This window comes from Macaca fascicularis, chromosome 4 (assembly GCF_037993035.2).
Source record: "Macaca fascicularis isolate 582-1 chromosome 4, T2T-MFA8v1.1".
Lineage (NCBI taxonomy): Eukaryota > Metazoa > Chordata > Mammalia > Primates > Cercopithecidae > Macaca > Macaca fascicularis.
Window position 1 is genome coordinate 119839412 of NC_088378.1, and position 12662 is coordinate 119852073.

The following is a 12662-nucleotide window of genomic DNA, read 5'->3' on the forward strand; positions in this document are numbered from 1 at the left end:
CCGGGCTGACAGAAGTACTTAAATATTTGAAGTTGGCCACACTATTTAATATTTGGGTGAAGAAAAAACTGCCAGTCTCTACAAGGCAGAGTCTAGTTTATCTTTTGTTAAAATGACAGCATGCTTGATCTGCATGAGTGCTGCTTCTATTGTTTTCCCTCCCATCAGCTCTAAAAACATGCTTTCTGTAGAACCCACAGGTATTCTGGATAGCATTCCTTTCCCAGCTTCTGTTTCTTCCGACTTCCCCCTATGAACCTCAGTGTTCCTGGTGAGACAGGCGTGGTGTTAGTTCTGCCAGTCTAAGTCAGGACCTCATATCAGACATACATGCCAGTGACAGTTTTTCTCCAGGGTCCCATAATTATAAAATGTCCCACATAGTTCTTGGATTTATCTATCCCAAACTTTAGGTAAACAAATTTTTTTTTCTGTATAGAAATAATTACACGAAACAAGGACAATATTATCAATAGGATTTTGTGTGCTTTTTTTAGATCTCCCTAGTCCAAATTGTGATGTGCCATAAGAGTGAATTACCCACCATTTAGCCAAGACTTAATATGAAAAAAAGAATGTAAAATATCTCAATAATTTCTTTATATTGATCATGTTGAAATAATATTTGGGATAGATTGGGCTAAATATATTACTAAAATTAACTTGTTTATTTTGAGCTTTTTAGTGTGGCTGCTTTAAAACTCAACTTGCCAAAATGGGATTTATGATTTTTTTTGTGTAGACCTGTTTCTCTCTGGGTGCTCAGAATCCCACTGAGGCAAATGCTGGTCTAAACCTGAAACATGGAGGCATCCTCGACTCAACCTTGTACCTTATTTCCCACATTAATCACCTATCAGCTCAATTTTCTCTCCTTAAGAAATCGCTCTTGAGTCTTTCTACTTCTCTCCTTCCCCAAATCCTTCTCCAGTCTGGGCTACCATTACTTTTCACCTGTAGAACTGCAGCAGCCGCTTAGCTTGCCATTTTTCGGTGTTTCAATCTCCGAACTTTGTAAATGCAGATCTGATCTTGCCATCCATTCGCTTGCTTGAAACTTTTAAAGAATTCTCAGTGCTTTCCAAGGAAAGTATGACATTTTTTTTTTCCTTTTTTTTTTTTTTTTTTTTTTTTGAGTCAGAGTCTCGCTCTGTGGCCCAGGCTGGAGTGCCGTGGCGCACTCTCGGCTCACTGCAAGCTCCGCCTCCCGGGTTCACTCTGTTCTCTTGCGTCAGCCTCCGGAGTAGTTGAGACTGCAGGCGCCCGCCACGACGCCCCGCTGATTTTTCATATTTTTAGTAGAGACGGGGTTTCACTGTGTTAGTCAGGATGATCTCGATCTCCTGACCTTGTGATCCGCCAGCCTCTGCCTCCGAAAGTACTGGGATTACAGGCGTGAGCCACCGCGCACGGCCGGAAAGTCTGACATTTCCAATGTGTCATGGAGCTTCCATGACCTGCTGTCTGCTTTGGGTTCCAGCATTCTCTCTCCGCACTCTGCTCTACCTTTCCTGCATTCTGTCTCTCAGCCACATTCAACTTCTTTGTGCTCTTCAATTCATAATGTTCAGCTTCCATGAACTCAGCATAGAAGTCGTTTTCTCTGCTAAGCTTCCCTGAGCATGCTGTGCAGGTTTTGATATCTGTATTGTGTGCTAGCTCTTTATACTTGCTCTAATCAGTACTCATAGCACCTGCATAGCTTTCTAAATTGTCCATCTCTCCTCATAGATAGCAAGGAGGGCGAATAGGGATTTTCTTTGTTTGTATTGTGATGCCTCAAACTGTGTTTAACACATAGCAACTCAACAAAATTAGTGTTGAGTAAATAAATATAAATAAAAAATAGTGGACTGCCCCCAAATCTTCCTTTAGTGTCATTATTGTCCATTTCTCTCCTAGGACATGTTCATGAGGAGTCCGCAGCGTTCGGCTTTTCTTTAGAAGACCCAGGAGTAGAATGCTATCTCCAGTCTTCTACAATTCCTAGGAATATCTAATATTTAAGGATGTTCTTTCATAATATTCTTTGGGCTTTTACTTTCCTGGGGCAATCATTCGACTGGAGGATTTATTCTAATTGCTGATTCCTTCTCTATCCAACCCCACTCTACCCCAACTCAATCATCAGTTTGCCTTTATTTGTAATTGTTTTCTTGCCCTGGTGGAATAGATACATAAAGCTGTGATAGAGAAGATGTAAGCTCCACCCTCATAATTATTTTCTCAAAAATTTTTTTATTGTTGTTTACAGCAATCTATAACTTTGTCACTTGTCATAGATGCATTGAGATATCAACAAAGCAGACCTTGATTCTGTCTTCCAATTATTAACTGTATTGAGTGTGAGGGAGATTAGAAGAGCTTGCAGGATTTTGTAGATTGGCTGACCAATCCTTCTGAGTTTTTACAGGATGTACATAAAATAGTCAGGACATATATACAGTACATGTTTGAAATTATTTTTCAGACTGAACAATAAAGAAGTAATTAACCATCCTTTGTGGGTACAAGTCATATCCCCTCTATTTCCTAGGTATATTTCTTTGGATAAGTTAGTTTACCTTTTTTTGTTTCAGTTCTTTCATCACTAAAATGGGTATAATGGTATTTATCCCTCAAGGTCATTGCCTGACATGTAGTAGGTACTCTTTAAAGAATATCTCTTTTACATTTGTGATTTGCAAAACAACGCATAGGCATAATACTAATTGAATAGATTACTGTAGAATTTTTTGTTTCTGAGAAACAAATGCCTGGCAAGGGAATTAGGTTTTTTCAAAAGTAACTTCATCCAATTCCTGAAAAATAGGGAATAATTTGTAATAATCACACGACGTTGTAGTGGCCTAGCAAAACCTCCCAGGTGGTTGTAGAATCTGAGGTCATTCAGGGCGTAGTCTTCGATTCATCGTGCCCCAGTACCTTCTGTTTCTTCCTTCCCATCTCTCCTGGAAAGTAAAAGGTTAATGTTCTTGTTGATCACCTTGATTCTTAGATCTTGCTTAATATCCTCTCCTGTAGAGCTTGCGTTCAGTTTTTACCTATGTAACCGCTCTTAATGTGTCAGTGTTCAAAGTACGAGGCACCCCCTGCCTCTGTGAATGCAAAAATAAAGAAGAGTTCAAATGGAAATTTTGGCCTAGCTTTTCCTCTAATAATCGCTTGACTTTCCTTCCTAGGGATAAATAGGTATGGCATCACTAATGGTATCTTTTCAGTCCCTAAAAAACAACCCTGTGAGACAAGAAAATTCAAAGATGTATTATCCTTTCTTGGCAGCAAATGTTACAGAATTAAAGTAGAAAAAGATCTAAAAATCACAGTGGACCCCAAACTGAGGAATATCATCAACAATATTACATGGTTATTGTTTTATGAATAATAAAAGGTTGCAGTGGTATGCTGATAAATGTTTAACAACTAGCTTTCCAGAATAAAAAGCTCTGGTTTATTGCATTTGCCTAATTCTATGGTGAAAATACTCTCACATGCCTTATTTTAAACTTCCAACCTAAAAGCACTGAACATGAAGTTGGGAAGAAGGGTCAATGGGTCAATGATGCGCTCCTGCCAGCCAGTGTCAGTCATCCCCATCACAGTTCCGATATGCATATATGTGTGTGTGTGTATGTGTGTGTGTGTGTGTGTGTGTGTGTGTGTGTATATATATACTCCCGTATATATATATGGGAGTACAAGCTTCTTAGTCTAACTTCCTACCTGCTGGATAAAATATTTTTCAATGTCCCTGACAAGCAGTTGTCCACCTGTCTACCTTCTGGTTGCATAGCTTCAATGACAGTATTCTCATGTTCTCAAACAGCCATTCCAATTGGACTCAACAGATCAAAAGTAGAGATGCAATGGTATATGGTCACCTAAAGGAGGATAATGGGCATCCTTTTCTTCATGTATTAAGATAGAATGGGCAAAAGGTATTGTCCTAATATAACAGCAGATAACTATGTTGCAAAAACTGTAGATACTTCCTTAGAGGAGAAATATTTAAGTGTTTCTGAATCCATAACGCTGTGGATGGAAAAGCTTAATGATACAATGCTAATGATATATTACTGAATGGTGGCAGGTCAGCAGTTAGAATAGTGGTGCTGTGACAAGGACTGTTATGACCATGGTGTATTTTTAAAGAATGCTCATGCAAAGCCATGCCACAGAAATTTGTTTGCTGTGCTCATAGTTTTGATTTTTCTTCTCCTTTGAGCAGTAAAAGATGAGAGTGACAGCAACAAGCACAAATACTCAGAAGATGTTTGCAACACCATTTGAGGTTAGGTATTGTGGTGTGTCTGGCTTAGGAGATGGATAATTATAAAAGATTTATTTCACAATTTTTCCAAATCAAGAGCATTTAGAACTCAGTGCAATGCTTGTCTTTAATACACAGAGATACGGACCCTCAGGAAAAGTAAGCTAATGGTAAACAAAAACCGGGGAGTTAATATCTGCTCTCATTGGTATTATTGATTGCCTAACGAATCCTTTGTGGGATTCAACAGTTCTGCACAATACATGGGCACTAAGTTACATAACTATTTGAGTAACTAGTATGGTAAATTGGTACTTTGACCAGGAAGTTTTACCAAGTGACAGTGTTATATTTCTAACGAAACATTTCCCTGAATTAAAAACAGGTTTGGGCCGGGCATGGTGGCTCACACCTGTAATCCCTGCACTTTGGGGGGCTGAGGCGGGTGGATGACCTGAGGTCAGGAGTTCGAGACCAGCCTGGCCAACATGGTGAAACCCTGTCTGTACTAAAAACATAAAAAATTAGCCAGGTGTGGTGGGTGCCTGTAATCCCAGCTACTCAGGAGTCTGAGGCAGGAGAATTACTTGAACTTGAAATGCAGAGGTTGCAGTGAGCTGAGATCATGCCACTGCACTCCAACCTGGGCAACAAGAGTGAAACTCCATCTCAAATAATAATAATAATAATAAAATAAAAAATAAAATAAATTAAAAAAGAACAAACATTAAGGCAGCCCACAGAAAAGAAAAACAACATGTAAGGCTTGTAGCCCTTTTGTCTTTTTGATCATAGACAGCAGGAGCTGTTGCTGATGCAGAGGTAAGGGTTAACATTTAAAATGGACTGGTTGCCTCCTGATTTCTTGCACATAAAGCCATGAGAAGTTCAGGGAGAGACTTCTTCCCCTAGTAATGAAGCTCTCTGTTGCTAATGGCCCATGCAGACTCCCTTGGCTCCTCCAAATTAGAAATACTTTTGTGCTCCTTTGCTTCATTAACAGTAAAGAGAGGGAGATTGGTGGCTATTTAGGGCATGGGGAAATTGGTGGCTATTTAGGGCAAGTGAAAATTGTAGTAATTATGGTTGGTAAGTTCTCTTCATGGTGTTTTTTTGACTCTTGAGGTTCTTTTGGTGCTTTTCAGAAGACCCCTCCATGGTCAATTCTGGCGTCTGGCCTAGGAGGGCAGGAGATGATCTGACGGAATTTTTGGCCCCTGGTGATGGTCGGTACAAGGCATCTTGCCTGATGGGAGACAGGTCTTTTGCTTTATGAGTTGCTTTTCAGAGTGGAAAGCATATCTGAATGCTTACCATATGACCCTCTCTACTACCAGCTGTGATAAAAGTGTAGTATATATGATAACCTCCTTCTCTACCTGTATTGCACTGCAGAAAGCTGGTGCTGCACATGAAAGCTGTGAAATTGCATCCCTAATAAACCTTGGTTGAGATGGGTGAGGGGAGCTTGATAGGCTCAAGGCTCTGAGAGAATGAGCAGTGCCTGAAGGAGAAATAAGAAAGGGTAATTTAGGACTACAGCGTGCTTTGGTGTGTCTCTGGTTGGCCAAGGAGTTTGCATCAGATTATTGGATTCTGACTAGAAGGAAAAGAACATCAAAAGGAAGGTGCAATGTTTCCAAGGACGAATAGAAGCAAATTATTGCTAGCATTTAGCAGTTTGACACTATTTGAAGAGGGATCACATTTGTATGGGCCTTCAGAAACTGGGGAGATGATCTGAAAAATGCTTCCTTCAATAATTGAAATTGTAATCTATAGAAACTGAGTCGGGGAAATAACATCCTAAAAATTGGTCTATAAACATGGTGTTAATTGAAATTTGAGGAGTAATTAAGTCCAGTTAAGGTGACCAGGGGAATTCTTGGGACCACATTACTGGAATTAAAAAATATTTCTGGAAATATCTACCTAATTGATTGTATTATCACATATTGAGGTAATTTTTTAAAATCTTCAACGTGGTATGCATGAGAAGATAGGTGAGGCAGGAGGAATTAAATGTGAACAGATGGATGCTTTTGAATAGAGATCTTCTTCTGGTGTATAGTTAAAACTATTTTTAAAAAGTAGTTTAATTGACAGCACTTGACTAGGATTGAAGAAATATGAGTTTTCAAGGAAATCATAGCATTTTCCCAGACCGGAGACCATTATTAGTACACATTGCTTGCATGTGCCCAGGAGAGGTTTTCTGACCACCGACTGTGTTTGTCTTGGCAAATATCCTACTGATATGGGGTTGACTGTATCAAGCTCTAATAACTTAGGATCCTCAAACCGCTGATTTCTTTTTTTTATTATTATACTTTAAGTTCTAGGGTGCATGTGCACAATGTGCAGGTTTGTTACATATGTATACATGTGCCATCCAACTGCTGATTTCTTTTGAAAATAAGTTTGCAGGAAATCTCTCGACCCTCATGTGGTTTTTTAGGTAGACTTCCAAGTTGGGGAGAAATGTTGCTGCATAACCAGCTGGAGTGTTCCGCTGCATATAACACTCGTTTATTCATTCAGAAAATATTTGTTAAACTCCCACTATATGAAAGGCACTTTTATTTCTTACTGGAAATCATTAACTGAAAATTCCAATTTATCAATTAGTCTCTCTTGGATTTAGGTCTTGTGATTTATTTTTCCAAGCCCATATATCTCAGTAGAAACTGCAAGGATATACTTTTGAAACCTGAAACACTTATAATCATTCTCTGTACTTGAGGAAATTTAGATATTTCTAGTGTGTTTTATTTATTGACCACAGTACCTACTATAGCCAATGTTGATATTTCTTAGTTCAAACTTACCTCTTCTTATCATATTTGTTTTACACTTATGTCCCCAAAGCTTATTTTTATTTGCTAAATATAGTTGGGCCAAACTGTTACTGGACAATATCATGGGATTATGGAACTCATGGTTTCCATCAGGGGAAGAGAGAGCCATGATGACTGAAGGCAAATGACTGGAAATTCTAAGAAGGGAAATTTAACATTCTAAAGCTTTTGTAAAGATTACAATTTAAAACTAAATTCCATATATGGAATGTTTTCTATTTGAAGATGTGAACACCCCATAACTGAAAGAAGGGGAGGGATGAAATATGGTGGGAATTCCTGCACTGGATTGGAAATTAGAACAGATGATCTTTGTGTTCGTTCTGATTCTAAGAATATAGGTTGAGAATTGTCCATTAGTTCCAATTTAAATCCTGAAGGGGTGGCGTGGGGAAGGGTGGACAACAAACCTAAGTATCTAAAACCCAAAGGAAGGAAGACGGTTTCCACTCCTCCAAGATTTCTAAAGGTTCAGTTAATGCTGCATAGAGAAAAAGAGTAGTTCTTTCATTCCCAAATGCCCTGAGGATTTTTAATCCCTTTCATTTCATTAATTAATGGATGAAACAAGTACATTTAATCTTGCAAGAAATATGTGTCAAGTGCTACATTGCCAGGGTCAATGATCTGTCCCATGGAAGGGTTTTTGGTACATTTTTAAATGACCGAATATCCTGAATAAACCTCTAGGCATTCAAGTAAGTAGTGCAGAATGGTAAATCTGGCATATTTGAGGTTCTTAAATGAGATCTAAGTAGATGTTATTGACCTTGGTGAGTGATTTATGTAGATTATGTTTCATAGTACCTACATGAGATCTGTTCTATTGTTGCCTCCATTTGAAAAAGAAATGAATCTAAAGGTTAAATAGGTTCTGAAATTTGCCCAGGTTTACACACCTACTGAGTGCCAATCTAGATTTCAGTTGATACCCATTTGGTTCCAGTGCCCAAGTGTGCAACACTAAAAAAGTTCCTTTTTGTACTATTCCATGGGCTTATAAATTGGCCTTAGATATACTCATGCCCCATCTCACTGTGAAAACCCAATGTCCTCTTTTGACTCATTTCCCTTACTTTGAGAATTTAATTATCTGCCTGCGGCAAAATGTCACAGTTAAAGATTCTCATGAAAACTAAACCAAAGGAGGAAGAATAGTCATAATGTGTATTGATTTTTTTTTTTTTTTGGCTTTTGCTTTATTTCTTTAGGTCCACTTTGTCTCTCTTTTAGGGGTCTAATCATTGGCTAAATCTACTTATGTTTTAATGAAGTCTTAAAAGTCATTTTCTGGGATGGCTGTATAGAATAAGTTGGATAACTTGATTCACAAATTTCTAGTTCTACTTTGTGATACTCACATATTGCTTTTGCTCTACCTTGCCTCAGTTTCCTCATTTGGTAAAATGCAGTTCTTCTAGAACACTTTATATACATTAGAAAATGTCACTGGCTGCTTTTGGAAGATCTCATCTATGCATTCTTCATTCATATCAAAAACATGATTTGGGTGCCATTGTGTGCTGGGCCCTGTGCCAGGGCAGAGGATACCAATAAGAAAAGGGAAAACACCTCTAATTTATAGGTCTTATAATCTATGTTTTTAAAAAGGCAAGAACACATGGATACTGTAATAGCAGTGAGCACTAGGCATTACACAAGGCTTCAGGAGAGGAGCAGGTTGCCTCATCACTCTAGAGAAGGATGCTGAAGCGACTCCTGCTGGGCATTTTGAGCAGGACTTCTGAGAGCCTCAGCACCTAGGCGTGTCAGGTCCCAGGCCTCTGTCAATTGTTCCTCATGTGAATATCCAGTTACCAATAATAATGTTTTTTGCTGTTGATAAATCTGGTCCAAGGCAAAATTCTGGCCATAGACATTTCTTTGTTAAAATTGTAGTATATAGTCCTGGCTCATACAAAATCATTAATATGACATTTATTAGTGGCAGAGTTTGCAGTGAGCCAAGACCGTGCCATTGCACTCCAGCATGCGCAAGAGCGAAACTCTGTCTCAAGAAAAAAACAAAGAACAAAAAACAAAAGAACAAAAAACCTGAGAGTCACCACCTCCAGTTCACCAGGCCATTGTAATTTGCAAATGATCCAATGGTAACTTCACAATGGGTTGCTTTCACTCACACAGTGACTGCTAACACCTCCCTAGACATACAACTAAAGAGGGCCTAAGACATACATGGAGAGAATAGAAAGATGATTGCAATTGATGAAAGAGGAATGTATTGGATTCAGAATGAGTGAATAATCTTGCAACCCATCTTGTTTTCCTTTTAAAATCACCCTAGAGCTAGTGCTCCTGAAGTTTCTTATGATTTAACCATGACTGACAGCAGAAATAAAACAACCACTGTCAATTATGTACGTGATACATTGTCTAACATTCATGGCTGGATGGCTCTGCTCTTGGACCAAGAGACCTACTCATTGCGATCTGAGAACCTTTGGATCAACAGATCTCTGCAGGTAACCCAAGGAATCCATTAGTTGGTATGCCCCATTCTCACTTGTTCTTATCTTTCTTTCTTTGAGATAATGGGTTGAAAGAGGAGCACATTATCTCGTTATTGAAAGTCTTGGCATATTCTGATGCAGATAAAGAAAACTTCAATAGTATTTTGGCCAGATGAAAATAAGCTAAATATGAGATTTGGTTGCTTTTTAAACTTGAAAATTTTAGAATCTATTTATGTGTTATTGTGAATGCAGAATGAAAATTTAAATTTATTAATACAATGAGAAACAACCTCTACACATCTTATAGAATTGCATTTCTTTAAAAATTATTGGTTAATAGCCAATTTACCCTAGAGAGAGATGTTTGTAGCCAGAGAAAATGCCTTACCAAAGCATTTATACATTGCATACTGCCACCTTGTGGTCAAAGATTAACTTTCAAATAGAAGTCTGTATGAGTCCGCAGGTGGGATTGGGTTAAGGGAGACAAATTTAACAGCAGTGAAGATAGAAATGACCATGTGGCAAGATGGCCTACTAGAAGCAGAGACGTTCGGAGGCTCCCATCGAAAAAACAAAAGAAAATCATCATAATCATGTGAAGCCTTCATTGGCAACCAAGGTATCCAGGTTCTCTTATCAAAATTGACTAGAAGGCTGGTGTGGCCCACGGAGAAAAGGGAAGAGCAGTGTGGTGCGGTGGCCCACCTGAGAGCCACACGGGAAAAGGAACTCTGTCACCTCCAGCCAAGGGAGGCGGTGAGTGAGCTGCTACCCAGCCGGGGAAAGTGCTTTTTCCATGGAATTGTGCAACCCACGGATCGGAAGATCCCACTCGCGAACCCACACCACCACCGGGGCTTAGCATCCTAAGCCTGGAACATGCAGATTCTTACAGCCTCTCAGCTGGAATCTGCTTAAGCCTACCAAATTCCCGGGGGGAGGGGCGACCAGCATTGGCTGCAGCTGCCTGCTGTCTAAGCATTTGAGCACCCAGTTTGGAGCTCAGGAGAGGCAGCAGCCAGCACTGGGACTTGCAACTGCCTAACAGGCTAAGTTCCGTGGGTGGGGGAAAGGCAGCATCCACTTCTATACCTCTAGGCTGCGCTTTTTCCCCCGTTGGAGCCAGGGAGGCTGGATGGCTTTGTCCCAAGGCTTGTCCGGACAGCCCAACATACCGGCTGTGGCTGTCTGCAGCCAGAGTCCTCTTGGGGCCTAATTCTGACCCATCCTTCCTCAGTGGGCAGGGCTTCCCCGCAGGATCTCTGATAACTCCAGCCGGAGGCTCAGGGACAGAATTCATATCTCCCTGGGCCTGAGTCCCCGGGGGAGGGGGTAGCTGCAGTCTCTGTGGACCAGCAGACTTGGCCTGTCCTCCTGGTATTTCTGAGGAATCCCGGCAGCCCAGACGGGTGGGTTTCCCCCCAGTGAAACACACCCTCTCCACCAAGGGACAAAGTGCTTTGTTGGAACGGGTCCTGCTCCTCGTGCCACCAAACCGGGTGAGAGCCTCCAACAGAGGTTGTCAGACACCCTATACAGGAGCGATCCTACTGGCATCCAGTTGGTGCCCTTTGAGGTCAGAGGTCCCAGAAGAAGAAGCAGGCACCCATCTTTGCTGCTCTCCAGCCTCCTTGAGTGACATCTCCAGGCACGGGAGCAAATCAGATGAATAGGGCCTGAAGTGAACCCCCAGCAAACTGCAGCAGCCCTACAGAAGAGGGACCTGAAAGAAAAACAAACAAGCAGAAAGTGACAACAGCAGCATCAACAACAACAACCAAAAGGCCCCCACAAAAACCCTATCCATGGGTCAACAACCTCAAAGACCAAGACTAGACAAGCTCAGAAAGATGAAAAAGAATCAATCAGAAAATGCTGAAAACCAAAAAGGCCAGAGTGCCTCTTCTCCTCCAAATGATTACAGCGTCTCTCCATCAAGGGCACAGAACTGGATAGAGGATCAAATGGATGAATTGACAGAAGTAGGCTTCAAAAGATGGGTAATAAAAAACTATAATGCGCTAAAGGAGCATGCTCTAACCCAATGCAAAGAAGCTAAGAACCTGAAATTGCTAATTAGAATATCCAGTTTAGAGAGGAATATAAAAGACCTGATGGAGCCAAAAAACACAGCACGAGAATGTTGTGAAGCATACACAAGTATCAACAGCCAAAAAGACTAAGTGAAAGAAAGGATATCAGAGTTTGAGGACCACCTCACTGATATAAGACATGCAGATAAGAAAAAAGAATGTAAAGGAATGAACAAGGCTCCAAGAAATATGGAATTTCATAAAAAGACTGACCCTGTGATTGGTTGGAGTACCAGAAGGAGACAGGGAGAATGGAAAAAAGCTGGAAAACACACTTCAGGATATTATCCAGGAGAACTTCCCCAACCTAACAAGACAGGCCAACATGCAAATTCAGGAAATACAGAGAATACCATTGAGATAATCCATAAGAAGACCAACCCCAACTCCATGAGAAGACCAACACATAATTATCAGATTCTCCAAGGTCGAAATGAAGGAAAAACTGTTAAAGGCAGTCAGAGAGAAAGGCCAGGTCGCCTACAAAGGGAAGCCCATCAGACTAACAGCAGACTTCTTGTGAGAAACTATAAGCCAATGGAGATTGGGGTCCAATATTCAACATTCTTAAAGAAAAGATTTTTCAACCTAGAATTTCATATCCAGCCAAACTAAGTTTCATAAGCATAAGAGAAATAAAATCTTTTCCAGACATGTAAATGCTGAGGGATTTCGTTACCACCAGGCCTGCCCTGCAAGAGCTCCTGAAAGCAGCACTAAATATGGAAATGAAACACTGGTACCAGCCACTATGAAAACACACCAAAATATAAAGACCAATGACACTACAAAGAAACTGCACATAGTGTGCAAAATAACCAAATTACATCAAGATGACAGGATGAAATTCACACATAACAATACTAACCTTAAATGTAAATGGGCTAAATGCCCCAATTAAAAGACACAGATTGGCAAATTGGATAAGAAGTCAGGCACCATTGGTGTGCTGTATTCAGGAGAC

The 12662-nt window shown here is 40.3% G+C and overlaps 1 protein-coding gene across 1 annotated transcript in view; it reads left to right on the top strand.

The window, feature by feature from the left end:
• PKHD1 (PKHD1 ciliary IPT domain containing fibrocystin/polyductin) overlaps positions 1–12662 on the top strand; it is a 464388-nt gene that overhangs the window by 213702 nt on the left and 238024 nt on the right. The window contains 1 exon segment of the mRNA XM_005552760.5: positions 9434–9611. Within this exon segment, the coding sequence (XP_005552817.3) occupies positions 9434–9611 (178 nt within the window).